We start from the raw sequence: 19,918 nt of genomic DNA on the forward strand, positions 1-19,918 counted from the left end.
GTCAAACCGGCAGTCGATAACAGTACGTACACCCGAGCGCGTCGACGTTGCGTCTCTCCCGTTCGCGACGATGTCGCGAGGCAAATGCGCGCGCTAGGCTCGGAGTACGAGCCAGTCCGCGAACATCGGGCTAGTCAGTCAGTGGCAGGAAAAAATGGCGGATGTCGACTTGAATATCGACAACTTGATACAGAGATTATTGGAAGGTACGTGATATTTGTGAGAGGACGGCCGGTGCGCGAGAAGCGCGCTTTCGCCTCGTCCTCGCGCGTCCACCCGCCGCGATATCACCGCCGAGCCGTCGTCCTCGCGTCTTACATCCGCGACGAGGAGGATCCGCACCGGATTTCGGAGTCGACACAAGTTTTCCTCCAACACGACTCGCTCACGTTTCGCGCGGGTCTGTGTGCGTGCGCGCGTATGCGTATATATATATATATATATATATTTACACGTTTTGTTACATATCTTGCTCCGGTTTGTCCCCGTTGTCGATGGCCTTCGTCGGGGCGATTTGAGACGAACGATTTCTCTAGACTGCGTCGTTGCGCGACTTCCCTCGGTCGATCGGATTAAAAGAAAAAAATAATAATGAAATAAACGTACGAGGTGAGATATCGATCTCGACCCGTTGCGTGACCCCGTCGTGTGTACCTCCTTGTTGTCGCGGTCATCGTCGTCGCGATATCGTGAATCGTGTGAGAAGTTCAAGGGACCGTTCATCGCGTATCTCTTTCCGCTCCGAGTTCCGCTACGTTTATTTTTCTATCTTTTTTCATCTCTTTCTTTTCTTCTCTCACTCTCTCTCTCTCTCTATCTATCTATCTATCTATCTATCTTCCTATCTTTCGCTGTCTCGCTCACATTCGTCCTCTCACTTTATACCTGTCAGTATATCTCCGTCTTTCTCTCTCTCTCTCTCTCTCACGATTTAAAGAGATCACCCTCTCCCTCCCCCCTCGCTCCCCCTCCGTGGCAACCTGCCACCGCATCACCCTCGCTTTTACGCCACCGCCGATTCATCGCGCGCGATATTTTTCACAAATCTTTTTATATATCCTCGTTCTCTTTATTAGACGCAGAAAAAGAAAAAAAAAAACAAATCTCTTTTTTGTTTGTTTCTCTCTCTCATGCTAACGCGAATGCGGATACCCCCTTGTGCGGTAAAGTATACCACACGCAGAAAGACCAGGTTCAGAAGAAAGCCAAGCTAAAAGATATTTTCTCGTCGGACTTTGTCGGTACGCAATTACTAATAACAACAATAACCGTCATCACCACCACCACACGTCACCACAGCAAAACAACAGGAAACCTCTCCCCTCCCGCCCCCCCCCGGCCCCTTCTACCCCCCTCGCCCCCGCCCCCGCTCCTATACGTAGAGCTATATATTCTGCGTTTGTTTAGTTTTTGCTTTAGGATTCTTGCAGACTCTCATTTCTTTTGTATTATTATCCGTTTATCATATTCGCGGCTGCATTCTTTTTGACGTTTGACGTTTGACGTTTGACGTTTTCAAGTGTCAAGACGAACGCGGAGCAACTTAAATGGTGCAACATCTCTAAACGTGCTCGTCCAAAATGTAACAGTCGCGCATTCGGGCGACTAAAACGCGTTTTATCGATTTGTCTTCTCTTTTGGTCTATATTTACGTTTCTGTTGTAAGACGTCACGTTTAAAGGACGATAGCGTTGTTAAAAGCGACGCGGGTCTCTCTCTTTCTCTCCTTTTTTTTTTTTCTTTCTCTTTCTCTCTGCGTCATTCGAAAAAAAAAATTATTAATTCAAAAAAGAAATCTAATAATGTTTAGTGCTAAATTTAAATTAATCTTACGATATATATTACGAGCCATCGTTATTTTTTGATGAAATGCGCGCGCGTTTAATTGTCGATTCTTGTTTTTTTAATTGTTTCTCGAGCGAAATGTCGATCCTGCACGATTTTTTTTTCCTTTTTTTTAGCAATGTAATCTCGTTCCTTCTTGATCGTCGATCCTGTTAATCTTCTCTTACTAAACTTAAAAATACGATAATTACACATTTCAACTCTCATCTCTATTTATTATTCAAAATAAGAGTATCTTCACAGATTTTTCTCCCCCTCTATTTTTGGACGATTTCAAATTATTTCTGGATTTTTGTCGACGCAATTTGCGTCGACGTTTTAGGATTTTTCCTTTTTTCCTCTTCCTCTCGCACGTAACCCTCTCGAAATGCTTTAGCTACGTAAAAACTCGAGCAGTGTTGGCTGGAATTGTTAGCCTAAATGTTAGTTTAGAGCACGCTTTAGTATAATAGATGTGTATTTATAAAACATAATTCGCGGCGTAATTCGTGCATACACTTTTTGGTGTGATATTATTACATACATATATATCTCCATCCTACATTTTGTTATTTAGGTATGAAACGTTCTCTTCTATTTCATAAAAAATAATAATTGTGACTTTCAAATTAAGAAATTTTATTAAATCGATTTCGAATTATCATGATACGTAGATTTAATCAGCTTAAACGTTAAGTATTTTTAATTGAAACCGCGATGCCTCTTATCAGCACACGCATGATTCATCATTATCCAAAATGCATCTACAAATTGCTTTAAAAGCAACTATGTTGCCCAGATTAAAATATAATTCCATAAAATCCCCTATTATCAGTTTTAATATTTAAATATTGAATTAATGCATTTGTAATTATGAAAAAATACAATATATAAATTTAAAATAATACATTAGAAAAATAAATATTTAATGAATATCGTATTTATTATAAAATATCTATCATTATAAAATAAAAGAAAGAGCAATTCAAATTAATTTCACAAAAACAGCAATTATTGATTGGACAATTTTGATTAATCTTACTAATAAAGATTATATTATTTCACATATATCGTTTAGATTAAAATATAATTAATGAATGTCCATTATATCAAATAGTTTTAATACTTAAATATTGAATTAATAATGCATTAATTAATGCATGAATTAATTAATGCATTCGTAATTTTGGAAAAAAATATAATATGCAAATTTAAAATAATACATTAGAAAAATAAATATTTAATAATTTAATGAATATCGTATTTATTATGAAGTTATCTATTACTAAAAAATAAAAGAAAAGAAAAGAACATATGTATATCATGATAAAAAGCTGCAATTATTAATTTAAAACATGCATGGTAATTTTGAGAACAGGAAATCTATTCTTTTATTAGTCTTACTGATGAAAATTAAATATCCGCGCAGCGATAATAACGAATTATTTTTATCACTTCAGGAACGAATTATTTTAGATTCTTAGTCTTTCCTCTATCAACACAAAGAAGTTTATCTTTGACGCCTACGCGATATATAAAAGTGTTGTCTAAATAAAGTGATATATGGTATAGGAAAATGATATTGATAACGAGAATTTCCCTCAGTGAGCTACCTGACGTTTATTATATTATTAGATCTCTCAAATATATATCATCACGCGATAACACACGTTTAATACTGAAAATTACGCTAATAACCATGTTCGTCGCGTGTCCCTGAAGCGATACAAAGTTCGCACTCCAGAGTCATCCGCTAACGAGACCTTACAATTATTTTTAACCTCTTCAGGGACAAGTTATTTCTAATTTATCATTTTCTTTCCATCACTTTGCAAGTACACGGTAGTTTATACGACAGGCCGGATTTATCTATCGGATATCGTATATACGTATTGGATCATCGGATGAATATACATTAGATTTCGTTTCGAAATTTTAATATAAATTAAATTAACATTTACATGAATATTTAAGAGAAGAATCATCGCTATAAAAAGGAAATTTTTTATATTGAATTTTATGAATTTATTTGAAAAATCAATAATCTATAATTAATAAACGTAATTATAAATTTTCATATACGAATCGAATCATATATGGTCAGAGTTGTTATGATGTATACGCGAGGAGAAATGCTTATGCATGTTTATGCATCGCTATCGAGCGGTTTCAGATTTCTAAAGACATTTGTTTTGATTTTTTCGGTGCGCTTATTTTAAGCACTTGATGACTCCAGAGTGATATTTTCAGCAAGTTCCGTCTGCAATATAATGTCCATATGTGTGCATACGTTGCAGCATAGTCTGACAATAGTTTCTCCTTCTTCTCCGCGGATATATAGCGGAATCTCTGCATCTCTGCTCTATGGTCGCCGTGACCTTGCTAATATGCAGTTTTCCAATAACCAGTATCGGCCCAGTTCAGCCGCAGCACCGTGAATTCCCCTTTACGCCTATAAATAAACAGTCCGACGACATATCCATAGCGTTATAAAGAGGGATGATCTCCACTGGATGTCGGTTAAATCACCTCTCTGTGCCTTTTCGTGCTTATTAACGCTTTAGAGCTATATAGTCGAGCGACGTCATCCATAGATATTCGACACGTTTAGACTAGAGATTAAATGCACTAGTGAATTTTTACTCTGCGAAAAACAAGTTCTATATATAAATCACCTTTTCTCATTGAACGAAAAAATCGTATTACTATATTCACATTTAAAGTGTAAAGCCTTTTAATACACCGATTAATGTAGAACAAAAAAGAATTATTTAAAACTATTATTTTTAATTTATTAAAGTTAGGAAAAAATAGAAAAATATAATATGTATATATATTTAGTACATTAATATTTAATATAAAATATAATATATATTTAGTATTAAATATCAATATATCGAGTAATTTATAACAAAAAAGATTTATTTAAAATTAATTATTTTCAAAAGAAATAAAATAATGTAAGTAACGTGTTTACGACGTTACTTGTTAATTATAAATTAAAGCAATAATTTATTGAAATTGGGAAAAAATAGAAAAATATAATATACATATGTATATATTTAATATTATAAAATATACATATATTTTCTTCTGAAAACATTAAATTATATATTTTTATTTGATAATTAATTAATATTGAATACGTTTTGATTACATTTTCTATTTTCTCCTAATTTCAACATATTATTTAATTTATAACTGAACTGACAAATAATTTCGTAAACAAGTAATTACGTTATTTCATTGAATTGATGATAGAAATGCGTATAAATTTATTCACTGATGCATTTATACCATACACGTGGCGTCGTGATTAAGCGAAATTTGATGTAATAGAGTTTTAGGAAACCCAGAAAGAGCTTGAAGCGCGTGTAGAGTGTTGCACCACGACCCAGAATTTATAGTCGAGTAATATTCTAGGTTTCCGTTATATTCGTGTAATAACCTGTCAGAGATTCTCTTTTCCCGAGACATTATCCCCCCGTTGCCTATAACGAGCTTATCAGTAATTTCACGCCTTTGACGCTATTATAGCCGATGCGATATCACCGTAGATCACGCCGGAAGTATCGCGTGGACTCATGTGCAAAGTGCTCGAGAATAGGCAAAATAAGGTTGATCCGGCCTCACCGTAAAAATCTTGTAATACCGTAATCGTGTATCTCTCACCCCTGTTTATTGAGACGGCCGATATCGGCAGAACTTCAATTGACTTCATCTTCCACGCCCCAAAGTAGAGTTATGCTCGGTGTATCTGTTTAAAAACAAGACGAAAAATAGAGTACCTCGACGTTCCTCTCTCTTTCTCTATTAGTGCGATGGACACAAAGATGCGTCATTTTAGGTGTCATTATCGATTTTACGACATTTGCAAGTCGGTATGAGTGACTTGACAAGAATGACACGATGTATAGTCCCTCGGTCGTATTCTTTTCTTTTCTATTGTTTTTCTTCTTGCCATATATATGCACATACATATGCACGAACCAAGGAATTGCGTAAGCGCGCGTAATAATGGAGCGTCTATTCGGAGAAGATAATGCACAATTCAATAGAGACGTATGAAGAAACTTGACGGGAGATAATGATATTATTGGCGTATCACGCTCGAGTAATTCCAGAAGGAGTAATACGCTCATAACGGTATAAGTAATGCGGTTTAAGTAGCGACACTAATTATACGTGTAACAATGGCATTATCGATTTTTTTCCGGAGATAGACCGCCTGTTCTTACATGTTAAAGATAGACTCCTATCTTGACATAAAGGCGTTCAAGAGAAAAGATTGAAATTAGCCGTAAAATCATATCCGCGAATAAAGTCGCCGTATACATATATTTACATTTTTATTTAGTATTTTTTTTTAAATTAATAATATACGCGTATACATGAAGAAAGATTCACTGATGCATCGCACTAAGGAAGAGAGAAAGCGGTCGTCCGGGTATCTCGTCTCAAGAAAAAGTTAACGCGATTAACCGATGAAACATTTCTGCCAACACAGTCAGAGGATGTCGACCGGGCAAGACGGTCATCATGACGGAGGCCGAGGTTCGCGGCCTCTGTCTCAAGTCCCGGGAGATTTTCCTGCAGCAGCCGATCCTCCTGGAGCTGGAAGCGCCGCTTAAAATCTGCGGTGACATACACGGCCAGTACACCGATCTTTTGCGGCTGTTCGAGTACGGGGGTTTTCCGCCCGAGGCGAACTACTTGTTTCTGGGCGACTACGTGGACCGAGGGAAGCAGTCCCTGGAGACGATATGTCTGCTGTTGGCGTACAAGATCAAATATCCGGAGAATTTCTTCCTGCTGCGCGGCAATCACGAGTGCGCGAGCATAAACAGGATATACGGCTTTTACGACGAATGTAAACGACGGTACAACATCAAGCTCTGGAAAACCTTCACGGATTGCTTCAATTGTTTGCCGATCGCCGCGATCATCGACGAGAAAATCTTCTGCTGCCATGGCGGACTCAGTCCTGATCTGCAGGTGATTAATAAATCGATTTTTGAAGAGCGTAATTAGATATACGCACAGCGTATGTATGCATATATATTTTTTGCTTGTTTCAGGGAATGGAGCAAATCAGAAGAATTATGCGTCCGACTGATGTACCTGATACCGGTCTCCTCTGTGATCTCTTATGGTCCGATCCCGATAAAGATGTTCAGGTGAAATGCAATGAACATTATGGAAGAGTGACCAATTATTAAATTAACTTTATTTGATAATGAAACGATTATTATATAATGGCTTGTTGTTTCAGGGCTGGGGTGAAAACGATAGAGGTGTCTCGTTTACATTCGGTCCAGATGTTGTGTCGAAGTTCCTGAATCGTCACGATATGGATCTTATATGCAGAGCGCATCAGGTGGTCGAAGACGGTTACGAATTCTTCGCCAAACGACAACTCGTCACGCTATTTTCCGCACCAAACTATTGTGGCGAATTCGATAATGCCGGCGGAATGATGAGCGTCGACGAAACCTTGATGTGCAGCTTTCAAGTAATCTATATGCATTCATATATATAGATATATTCTTTCTTCGTCGGTCTTTCTGTCGTCAATACAATATCGTAACATATTTCGTATTGTTTCGCAGATCTTGAAACCATCAGAAAAAAAAGCAAAATACCAATATGGAGGAATGAACACAGGTCAAACAGGTAGACCATCTACACCACAAAGGAATCCAGCAAAAAAGAAATGACAGCCTTCAACCGATCCTGCACAGCAACAAACACGATTATCCTTAATGGAGGCTATCATGCTAGGTAAATCTGCTTTATGCTTATCGAAGCTTACTTAATCACTCTAGCCGACCACTTATGTGCATTAGTATGAATCTATTTCCCACGATTATCGGGTTAAAAAAAGAAAAAGAGAAAAAAGACAGAAAAAAAGAAATGAAAGGAAAGATTGAGAGAGAGAAAGAGAGCGGAAGGAAGTGAAATGTAGAACATTACTCGATGTGTTTTAAGTTCGCGCAATGATTCGCCGATGATTTAAGTGTTATATTTAGCACGCGATATTACCAACACGTATACATGTATGACGCACTCCGGAGCGAATACGATTTAAATATGAAGATTTATGGGGTAAAGATACATTAATTTGATTTACGACACGTCACATACGGACAAACAGGCTTGCAAAAATTGTTAATGTGCTACGCCTGTCAAAAACACCGAGCACTTCGTCTCGGATGCCAGATCTGATCTCGTCTTTGGTTTTCATGTGTTTCGAAGACGTTAAAATTTAGAACTAATTTAATCGAATAAAAACATTAAGTAAAATGTGGAAAAAATTTACCTCTTTAATTACAACAAAATTAGAATTATAAATTGTATCCACGGCAGATATAAACTTTGATTAACATCGTATTTGACGAAGGGTTGCTCTCAAATTTTCGCGGCGATTGCATTATTCGGTGACATCTTCCATAAATAGAGTGATTCTTTATAAAGATAACGCTCTTTAAAAAGCATTTTATCATTCTCATTTGTATTTATTGCTTCCACTGTTGATGTTGAGTGTAATTATGAGAACTTACTGTTATATTATTATTAATATTAATATTATTTTTATTATTTTTTTAAATATTATTTCTATCACTGCTCAATGCAGTGTATATTTAAATGTCATCATTTCACAGAGATGCTGCGCGCGTGTATAGATAGATATATATGCATATACATATATATATATTTTTTTGACCATTTATCCTTTTTCTTTTAAACTATTATCCATTATATAAATTTAATTATATCATCATGTGCAGTATTCCGAGCGTGGTAATAACTGCCTGTTCCAGAGATATGTCGTAGATGAATTAGATTATTTATTATCGGGTGATCAATTCGAAGAGATAAACAAGTTATATACAGGGAATCAGTATTTTTAAAACGACGCTTCTCTACGCTCTCTCTGTCGATTATACTTTTATTCGAGAGATAGAAGAAGAGGGGATCGCGAAAAAAAAAGAAACAAAAACGCGACACGTCATAGACAGAAAAAAAAGGTATTTAGTGACAGAATCTCATAGTCGCGAGCTTCTTCTCACGCTGGTGAGAAAAGCGAATATTTGTCGTTTGATTTGTAAAGATTTGTCGCATATCGTTAAAGTGATTGCTTTGGATCGCGCAAACAGTTTCAGTGATGGTGTTATCAAATAGGCGGATCATTAATTTCTATTTCGATGAGTTGAAACTTCTGTTTGATATGAGATATGTCTATGTGTTTATAGTTATTTAGACAGGATTTTCACGTTATAGGTTGAAGCTCATTTATTCTTAACAGAGAGACGTACGATGGCGCATTTAGGCAAGTTTTTTAATGCATTTATTTAAACATTTCTAATACATTCATTTGTGTATGGCGCATCGATCTTTTTTGTTGTTCATAAGTTTTTCGGTCATTCACGTGTTCCACGTAACTCTGGATGCGTTGTAGAAATCTTCGCCAGCTGTTGTTTCACAAATTGTTAATAATTAGCTTGTTACATTAACATCTCCGCTGTATTCTCGTTCTATATTCTCGACGTTGTATTATCGCTTGCAATTGTTTGCGCGACAAAAGTCGCATCTGGAAAAAAATGTGTGTTTTGACAAGAATCGCCGAACATTACGACAAATTGTACCGCAATATGTACAAAGAAATATTATAAATTATGTGTGTACACAACATTGTTCCAGAAAGGAAATTTACAATATTCTATGAGAAAAAAGCAGCGATCGATCAAATAGATAATAGAGATGTGTGAGGTTGTATCCATATCGGGGATATCTTTCTTAATAATGTGCGCAATTGTGTCTTCTAGAGATTTAATATTTGTTATCAGAGCACAGGAAAAAGATTCATGAATACAAACGATGAATTTGCTGTCAAAATTAATAACGACAAAGCATCGATAGAGCGCATTTGACAACCCAAATAGAGACTGACGTTTAACGATCGTGTTGTGCGAACTGTTATACGCTCGAGAAAAGGACGATCTGGAAATATGAAAAAAAACCCAGAGCTTACCCCGATCTGAAAGATCAATCAAACTTAATGAGTCTTTCCGTTGAAGCGACGACGCTACGATCGGCACTCATATCGTTACTAATTATTTGATTGTTATTTAGCATTATTGAAATGTATTGATAGCGATCGAGACAAAGATAACAGTTTATTGTTCAATATACAAAAAAAGTGAAGGAAAGAGATGCGATGTGTGCAAATTTGTTACGTTCTGGAACGCGCAGATGACGATCATATGTCCTTGCCACCTCCTTCCTCCTGTGTTTCTCCCCACAAAAAAATGATAGAATGGGAGATATTAATTATTGTCAAAGGAGCGGTTGTGATTCCTCTCGATATGCGTTTTGTCGGAGATTCATATATTATATACAGATATTATATTTGTAAAGAGTTGGCCGATTGCGTGATTCGACGATGCTTTAAATTAAATAAAAAAAGGGAGAGAAAGAGAAAGGAAGAGAGAGCTACGCTCTCTCGTGAAAGGAGTTTGCGACTATCACGAGGGTTGTTACATCGTTCGAATTGTCGACGACGGAACGCGCCATGCAATGGCATCCTAGAGATATAAAACTTTCAGATAATAAACATGCATATTGTTGTACAAATCTTTCTTTCAAATTCATCTCTCTATCCAGACTGTTCTTTCCTAATTCTCCGAAAAGAAGGTAATGCACGAATCTATCATATTTGCATATATTTGCATATGAGATACATCTCATTCCGATTATTATTTACATCTCAGTAAGTCGCATATTTTGATGATGTTCTTTTATCTTATCGGAATCATTAAATAATTGTATTTTTCAAATTAAATATGATTATGTGAAATGTTTTGTTTCGAAATTAAAATCATAAGGAAACATAATTAAAATGATAATTATGTCATAATTATAATTATTAAATTATTATCTGGGGATGAAACAGAACTAAATGAATTGATGCCGTATAATAAAATTTTGGCAGTGTTTATTTTATTTTGTAGACAGATCACGGATGAACGATACAATAAAATAAATCACATGACAAGAAATGTTAATAAATAAAATTCCGTGGAAACGGTAATGTGTATTGATTTAGAGACGCCAAAATTCTTTCGGGTTGTGATGCAAGTTCTCTTCCTTTTTTTGGTTGATTTTTTCGAGCATTATTTTTTTTTTCGTCGTTTTATTTTGTTTCACGCTTTCTCTGTACGGCACCAGACAGTCATCAGTAGACGTGAGCTGCAAAAAGAGAGACGTGTTGATCAAACAATGAAGTGACAATCTTTCACGCTCTTGTGGAAAAATATTAAAAATGAGAGAAACAATATTTGAGAAATGATAAGGCTTGAGATTAATCACGCTTATCAATGCGATGTCGAGATAAATTGAAAAAATCTTGATTAATTATTTTTCCATTAGAGCCTAATTTCGAGATTCCTGCTGGAAAAGGTATTATAAACGTAAAGCGATATTTTTTAGAAGTAAAAAATTTTTGACATCTTTTACGTTTAAAATTAATCTATAATTTTTCATGGAGTTTACATCCTGCAGGAACCTTGACAAAATTTAATAGAACAATGAAATTGTCATACACTATGTACAGTTAAATATTAGAAAACTCATAGGTCTTTACACGACCTCGTTGTATACGGTGTAATGTTTCGACTGTAACACAATAATGAATCATTTTGATATATAAGATAGCGATAACGAATATAAATACGATAATGTTATATGGGGCATTAATATCAATCTAGCTAATATGGTAGATGTGAGCTTAGTTTTGACAGCAAGCTGTAGCAAACTATATAAATATGTGAACTATTCTCTACGCAATAATACATATATTGATATTAGCTTAGCATAGCAAAAATAGAAATATTACACCGTGACCCGAGGTTTCCTCCAGCACACTTGTCTGAAGGTATTAGAGACATATTCAATACACAAGAGTCTTTGAAAATTCAAAATATGATGTTGAATATACATTAGTTGAGGGAAAAGTGAAGAAGGAATAAGTAAGAAAATATATGAAGATGTTTTCGTAAAATCTACAGGCTTCTAAATCGTATACAAGTCGTTGTGATCAAATTAGGATGATGTTTCGTTAACGAAACCCTTTGGCTACGACGCTTCTGATTAGACTGTCGCTTCTGTCTTCGAGGACAGCCTCCGAAAACGGCTCGCGTCTTTATGCTAAACATCGATCTCATAAGCAATGAATACTATGAGGCTTGCTAATAATCGCGATATGCTGACTTTAACGCTAGAAGGTACGATATAATTTATGCCATTTTGAAAGAGAGTGCTATCACTTCTGTATATTTTTCTTTCATAAATTAGTGTACGTAATCGAATTTTATGAATTAACATAGTTGAATTTTATAAATTAGTAAAACACTTGCAAAAAATACTTTTTTATATGTTTTATTATTGATAGCAGATAGAATTTAAATTTTATGAAAAAAAGATAAGAGTTCCAGCTATTTGAAAAACTTGTGCAAGATATCTTAACTTGAAGCCTTCTAGTGTTAACCAGTAAATGACAAGTGTGTATCAAGCAGCGATTGTAGTTTTGCGGAATGGAGTTTTTAATCACTATTGCAAACAATTATTTCACGATTGGGACAGATAAATCGCACGTACCGCGTATTCGAGAGAGATTGTGTCAGCGACTTCTTGGCAGAGAACGGAGAGTAAACAGCTCGGTAATTAATAATTACCGCGAGGATTAAGGAACATTCTTGTAGCGATAACGCAATCTGGGGAAAACATTTAAAGAGAAAAAAAAACAATCGAGTTAATACACGAGTACGTATGATCGGGGGAAGAGAGACGGATTTCCGGTTGTTGTGTAAGAGAACATCGATATTGTAAATTACACTTTTGAAACATCGGGAATACACGTGGTAGCCTAAGGGTTAAAAGACACCCAGTGTCTTTCTCATTCAAACAGCTGTCGAAGACAGATGTATGTATATACACATTGTATGATCACTCATCTATCTACTTGCATGTTAATTGGCGAGTATAATATGGCTTTAATGTGGCACAAACGGAGGATCAGTTTTCTTTTCTTTTTTTTTCGTGAATAAATCGTGATACGCCACCACGGCTCTCCTTGCCGATTGATTGTATGATTACTGATCGGTTTGACTTATTAAACGAGTAAATGGGGTGCGAGGGATTGAACACTTCGGCCACTTTAATCTCTTTATCGCTCACTTTTTTCGTTTAATGCGTGGTACGTTTATTATACCACGGGCTGGTAAAGTGAAATCGTGGAACTGGCTGCGAATAATAGTAGTATAAGTCTCCTGAAAAATGATAGACATTTGTTTGCTGTAGCAACGATCTCATTATATTACATCTGCATCGAGCACTTTCAATTTCAAGTCGATAGAATCGAGTCTGTTGTAAATTGACATCACTTTTGTCTTTGGTGAGACTTTAAACAGATAGAGAAATCGAAAAGGCGTCTAAAGAGATGTGTCTGAAAGATATTTGCAATGTTAAAAAACGCCTTTTGGATGTCTTTCTAATGTGTGTGTATTATTCAATCTCTAAGAGAGAATTGTGTAATGCTTGTGTAATGCATGTGTAATGTGTATAATGCTTCTCTCAGTGCAAAACAAAAAGCAAGAATTTGCCGACTGAGACAGCATGGCACGAATAGAATTTCCGTAATCTGTCAAAAAATGTGGAACGTGCTCAAAAAGTTAAGCTGACCCAAAATGTCGATTTCGCCAGCTTGGCACCAGGTGTTCTCTCAATTTCGCAGCTCGGCGAAGCTGACGACACAGGGTTGTACCTGTGCCAAAATGAGCAAGCAACAACACCGAGGTGCCAAATATCTCTGCGTACGTCCGCGACGATTTATATTTTCGATCGAGGTGACAAGCGAAAAGGATATTCCGACCCGTTTTCTGACGTCGCGACTGGCGATCGTGTTTATCGCTTAATTAGCGCTCGAACTAGCCAACTAATTTTCGAGGAAATTCTTTAAATATTAATCATGCGATGCAAATGATCGCAATTAATCTCTTTAATTGCAGAAATCTCACATACGATTAAACATGTTATATTTTAACTTTTCAGAAAAAAATCGCGATCGATTCTTTTTCTTCGGTCGAGTAAAAAGTTTTCGCCAGTAGAGACATGTATCCCTGAATATTTCATGGAACATTAATAAGAATAAGGGAAAAATTATCAAAATCCGTATCGAGAAACTACAACTATTCTACTGGTAAAAAATAACTAGCAGCTGTATGACTTCCAAAAGCTCACATATGTTTTGAAAATGAACGGAAACGAAAAATATTTTCTTGTACGAAAAATATCTCATCTTTCCTAAGATTCAACCTGTATTTAAATAATGTATATGTTAAGTGCGTGTTATACCTAAGAAAAATGCATTATATTCTAGACTACTATAACTCATCATTTTGTCTATTCTTCATAATAGAATACTTATAAAATTTGTAAAAAGAAAAAAATTTGTAATTTTTAAAGAATTATAAAATAACAAAATCTCGTTTACATCTTGCAGCACGAAATATTTAAAATAATAGCCATAATTCTGAGTTTTTTTGCATAATTTTCATATGCGATTTTGGCTTTCAATAGTAGTCTAGATTAAAATTTGCGATTACGTATATTTAATTACAAAAATAAAACAATAATATAATCGCAAATATATCACAATTACTGACTGTAGATTCTATTAAGAGATTTATTATTGCAAACACATTTTATCTAGACGTTTCAAGATATTGTCTGTATTACTTTTCAACTTTTTAATATTCAGTTATTCGCAATTGCAAGATTTAACACGTAATATATAAACTATGATACAGAAATTGTTGAAAATCTCTGAATAATATCTATAGTCAGTATTTGTCAGCGACCAATGCCATCGAATGTCACATAAATTTTCGTAATCGCTTGCTGCGCGAAGTAAATGTCACATTTGACATTTGAGATGAAACTGCCATTATCATCGAATATAATTTGACGAATAAGTTACTATCTTTATTTTATTATATATCTGTCTAGCGATCAACAAAATTGCGCGTTGGCATCGATCCCTGCTCGTGGAAAAGAAGAACGGCCCGAAGGGCCACGGTGACATGCACATACCGAAGGGCCTGATGGGATGTCGGCTCCACAAGTAATTACGTTTAACTGGACTGAGGTAGCTGTCCCTCAGATAGAACGGTGTGCGGTACTGAGCGTAGCTCGGAATATAGGGCGCATAACTCGGATACCACCATGGGTCCCGGGTGAATGCACTGATGGGTGCCATCGGTGACGGTTCCAGGAGATCGAAGAACGGCTTCTTGCGCAGCAGGATAGACGGACGCGGCAGTAAGTAGTCGTCGTCCACGGGATTACCTGCGTACGAGACGATTTTAATTCGGATCGATCGAGAACTGGTTCGCGGATGACCGTCGAGAGCTGCTGGGAGGTGAAGGTAGGGGGTGTATTGTTTATAAATATATACTATGTTATGTAAGGCCGTTTACACGGGCAGCTGTAAATTGCCCTTGAGACATTTCTTGTGTGAGCTAGAACGAAATATTATTAGCAGCGATTGTTTAGCAGATGCTATCTTTACGAGATGCTGAAGCTGCTAGAATGAGGTAATTTCTTCATTTACGAAATTTGTTTCGTAGGATGTTATATGCATATATGAACGCGTTTTACAAGCAAAATAGTCTTGACAAAAAATACTATAGCAATTTTCAAATTGTATATCTTTTCAACGATGATTTATCTTAATTCATTTAATTATTAATTCAATTTGCTTAATCACATCTATCGTGTGATATTAGGATGCAGTTGCCAATTTATCTTTGAATTTCTTTTTAGTCATTAGCAGAACATTGCACTCTTAAATAGAATCAGTGTATTATTACTGCAAAACAGTTAAATTGTTATATTTTCAATTATAAGTATAAGCATTGCAAATTAATGAAATTTTATTTTAAAAATTAGTGGTTATTTCAATCAGTAATACTTTAAAATACGTCTCATTATATTGTATACAGATGAAATTATAGTAATATATTTTATTAAAAAATATCTGAGTTTGATCAAGAGTATTGTTTATTTTTTCTAGATTCATTACATTTTAAGAATAAAAATATAATATATACATAATTCTGAAGTAGTTGTTTTTATTAAAAATTAGCAATCCGAAATAAATAAATATAAAAAACTTTAAAAGCTACTTGCAAATATATATAATTATTTTACTGATTTTTCGGACATCATATTTATATTCAATGAAACATAAAATAAAGGATTTATGTAATGAGTCTCATTAATATTCAATGAAAACAAGTATGAATGAAACTCATTATATAAATCTTGTGTCTATTTTAATGACATTTTCACTGATTCAGTTTAAGAGAGACAGATACGAAACGGGTTACATAAACTTTGCGATGTATTTTAACAACACCTTATATGCATTTCAATATTTCAATATTTATCATTAGCAAAATATTTATTATTATCCATATAAAAATTCGAAATTTGCACATCGACAATTTATTAATATAAAATACGTATTTCGCGCGATTTCGATAATCGATATCGCGAACAATCGATAAAGTCGTCTTTAAATTTCGATATATCTCGACAGATAATTATTATCAATTTCAATTCGTATATTCTTATTTAATTCGCTTACGTTACAATAAGAGAAGTAATAATTGTCTCTAAATGCCAACGCATATTATCTTTGAAAATGCGAAAAGCGCAGTGCGGAGTGACAGTTGTAGCATGAAGTTGGCGCACTTTCGAATTCTCTCTGTCGCCCGCCATTCATCCATCGCGCGAGACGCGAGACGCTGCAGGAACCGGAGCTCAAGAAATCCGAAGCTTTGTTCGATTATACTAGCTCTCTTGTCGCGTTATTTTGTCCAAAAAAAACGTAATAAAGTACGCGTCGCGTGATTTAAGATCGAAAGTGAAATGAAGAGTGTCGCGGAATCGTCGGTACTTCAATAATTAATACGCGTCGCGACTAACCTTATTTTGGCGGAAAAGTATGGGACGTCGCGAAGGAGCAACAAGGACGGAGAGAAAAAGCAGGGAGAAAAAAAGACTAGGTAAGCTTCGTCGCGACGCAGCAGCATGTGAGCAATTAATTATTGGTATTTTATTTGTTATTCGTACGCAGAATAAATCTCGTGCGTAATTTATATTATCCAAAATATAAAAAATATATTTCTGAGGTTTGTTTCTAAATAAAGACATGTTACAAATAATGCATAAATAAGCGGTAAGTAGCTTATGTTTGAATTTGCATTGGGCAATAAATATTGCATATTTGTGCTTTTTTACTCACCATGAATGTCGAACAATCGTTTGATACTAAGCGGTGGGCCTAAATGACGAGCCAAAAGCGGTGATTTGCTCGGATAGAGTCTGTCGATGTCTGCCAACCGATTCAGATGGTCGGTCCAAGCTTTTTCAGCGTCGAATGGTTTCGCTGCAATTTTGTTCATTGTAAAAATGAAAGCAGAAATTTGTTGATTTACAACTTTACCTATTTTTCTCGACGAACGCGTAGCGATCACTTTTTGCAATATATAAATAAATATTCTAACATTTTTTTTTAAATAATTTAAATAATTAATTTTATTTAAATGATTTAATAAATTTCTAATAATTTAAATAATTAACTTTATTTAAATAATTATATATATATATATATATATATATATATATATAAACAAAATCTTTGAATTACTTTAATTTTAATACATATAACTATCAAAGTACTTGTTTTATAAAATTGCTACAGATATAGAAAAAATCAAATTTAATTTTTTTTTATTAATTTTTAAATTGCTATTAATTTTTTTTATATTTAAATTTATGTATTCGCTACGTTTCATCCAAAATAGGACACAATTGATCGAGAATTTACGACAATTATCTGATCTTTTAACATGTGAGTATTACATTTGATATATTGATATATTGATACATTGATCCTGAATGGCCATAGCCATAAATCTCGGATTTATCATCGTTTATTTTAATAAAAATAACAAGCGCACAAAGGAATGCTTAAATCAATTTTATGAATTTATTAAAATAAATTAAAGTTAATTGTTTTGATATCTAAACACTTTATGTTATGTCCAATTATTATTATTATAGTTATTATTATTTTCACTATAGTTTTCTGAATATATACAATATAAATATTTTTTAGTCCATAGATTATATAATAATTCCTTTTTGCGCTCAATAAAATATATTGAAAAAATAAAAAGAAACAATTTAGAAGATATCTTTGAATTAAAAAACATATACACTGTTATTTTCTCTCCTTTTTTAATTAAAAAGAAAACCAATAATATTTGCATAACACTTCCCAATATTTGATTAAAAATTTAATATAAGGTAAGTCTTATATAATTATTTAATGACCAATTTACATCAATTTCTTTCTGATAAATGGAACTCTTAAAATTTACATTAGTTTCTAATAATATATTAATTGAATTTGATTTATATGGCCCAAAGTTTGCCGAATTGATCTTTGCTTTGCGCTCCATTTTCTCTTTTTTTTAGTATTTTAGCGCATAAGCAGTTCTGTTCGTCATGACTTTCGCAATATTTGCTTTCGTAATAATAATTTTTATACGAAGCACATAAATATACATACATATATAGATCATGCATGAAACGCAGCATGCGTTATTAATACGTTTTATGAAATAAATATGGGGAGGGAAACATTTTGACAAGCTTACAAATATTGGAAAAAAATTAGACACCATAATTAAATTTTAGCTGTCTCTATATTACACATGAAATTTAATTATTAGGCCTCAATTTCAGCTATGATAGTTAATCTTTTTTAGTTATATAATTTTCCGTTAAACATTGTAGCTAAAAATATTAGTTACTATAACTAAAATTTATACATGATAATTAAATTTTGCGTTGTAATATATTAGAGACGTTTAAAATTTAGCTATGATGACTAATTTTTCCGCATTATAAATATGCTCTTCAATTTATGCAAATTTAGCAAAAATTATGCAAGTTATACGAGCGCGCGATTCTTGTTAATTCCGCGTTTAATTAGCGAATGACGGCTCTTTAAAATATAATTAGGGAGGTTCGTCGAAACTTTGACTTGCAGTACATCAACTAGACGAGCTGTTTTAAACTCTCGCTTAAAGTTACACTCGGTTTGTTCATAGCAAGTACGGGAAGTTAAAAAGTGCTAAAGGGTTCTGTCCCTGTATTTCATATCCTTGTAAGCCGTGCGCGTTTACTAAATACCAAATATTCTTCTTTATATCATATTATCTAGACGAAAGCTGGCATAAACTGACGTCACACACGAGCCTGTGTGGAAAAAATAAAAGAAAAATCAGCATTGTCACAAAAATAGCATGACGTTACGTAAAGTGAAAAAGCATACTAACCTGGTGGAAAAAAAGCTGCTTCAAAAAGTTGGTGACGAAAAAAGGCTGCGACGGTTCGTGTTGTCAAAAAACGACTCGGTTATCAAAATTTGTATCGAAAAAAATTAGAGAGATATAGTGATCTGTACTATCAAAATGCGGACTCGTATACCTAATTATAGCTATAATTGCTTAAACTATGGCTTATCAAACTATCTTATTAATTATATGCTCGGCGCTATCATTGAAAGCTCGGGCACTAGCATGAATTTTATAAAGCTAAACCTATTTTATTGTACGCCATCACTAAATATTAGCTTTAAAATTGCATATGCGCATTATTCAATTCTTAATTCAAATTAAACAATTTAATTGTAATTTGTCGATTACTTAATATTTTTATTTAAAATCTTTCTTTGTCAAAAAGTGACTTTATTGATTGATTTATTGACATTTTTTATTTCAAGATTTGCGGCTATTGCAGCTATGGTAATTTTCTAAGTTTTGTTATCAATTTGATATTATTATTTCCCAACTTTCTACTTTTTGTGAGAAGTCGCGCGGTTAATTGATCACACTACTTTAAGCATCTAGCTTGAATAACTAATTATGTAAAATTTTTCATTAAAAATCGGTACCTACTA

General features: G+C 34.2%; 2 protein-coding genes across 7 annotated transcripts in view; one reads left to right on the forward strand and one right to left on the reverse strand.

Annotated features, from left to right (window-relative positions):
* On the forward strand, nt 1–15,231 carry LOC114931114 (serine/threonine-protein phosphatase PP1-beta catalytic subunit). 3 transcript variants are annotated; one of them, XR_014924269.1, is made up of 7 exons: nt 1–206; nt 1,170–1,241; nt 6,332–6,819; nt 6,903–7,001; nt 7,097–7,336; nt 7,434–7,605; nt 14,890–15,231. XR_014924269.1 is itself a non-coding variant. In XM_029303073.2 (6 exons), the coding sequence occupies exons 1-6, from the start codon at nt 155–157 to the stop codon at nt 7,539–7,541; spliced, it is 1,059 nt and encodes a 352-aa protein (XP_029158906.1). In that variant the 5' UTR covers nt 1–154; the 3' UTR covers nt 7,542–10,458. The 3 variants fall into 3 exon arrangements, 2 of the variants coding, with proteins under 2 accessions (XP_029158906.1, XP_029158907.1); XM_029303073.2 differs by lacking the exon at nt 14,890–15,231 and having other exon boundaries at nt 7,434–10,458; XM_029303074.2 differs by lacking the exons at nt 1,170–1,241; nt 14,890–15,231 and having other exon boundaries at nt 7,434–10,458.
* Nucleotides 10,803–19,918, reverse strand: part of Mf (myofilin) — a 22,305-nt gene continuing 13,189 nt past the window's right edge. For 2 of the 4 annotated variants that reach the window (XM_029303075.2, XM_029303076.2), the window contains exons 5-8: nt 17,192–17,335; nt 14,974–15,228; nt 13,060–13,151; nt 10,803–11,073 (exon numbers count right to left, since the gene is read on the reverse strand). In XM_029303075.2, the coding sequence (XP_029158908.1) occupies nt 13,069–13,151; nt 14,974–15,228; nt 17,192–17,335 (482 nt within the window). In that variant the 3' untranslated portion in view covers nt 10,803–11,073; nt 13,060–13,068. Of the gene's footprint in view, nt 11,074–12,480; nt 12,597–13,059; nt 13,152–14,973; nt 15,229–17,191; nt 17,336–19,918 lie in introns of all 4 variants that reach the window. The other 2 variants (XR_003819604.2, XM_029303077.2) reach the window with 2 other exon arrangements.

The sequence above is a fragment of the Nylanderia fulva genome, unplaced genomic scaffold, assembly GCF_048542155.1.
Source record: "Nylanderia fulva isolate GAGA-0341 unplaced genomic scaffold, ASM4854215v1 Scaffold1, whole genome shotgun sequence".
In the NCBI taxonomy this organism is placed as follows: domain Eukaryota; kingdom Metazoa; phylum Arthropoda; class Insecta; order Hymenoptera; family Formicidae; genus Nylanderia; species Nylanderia fulva.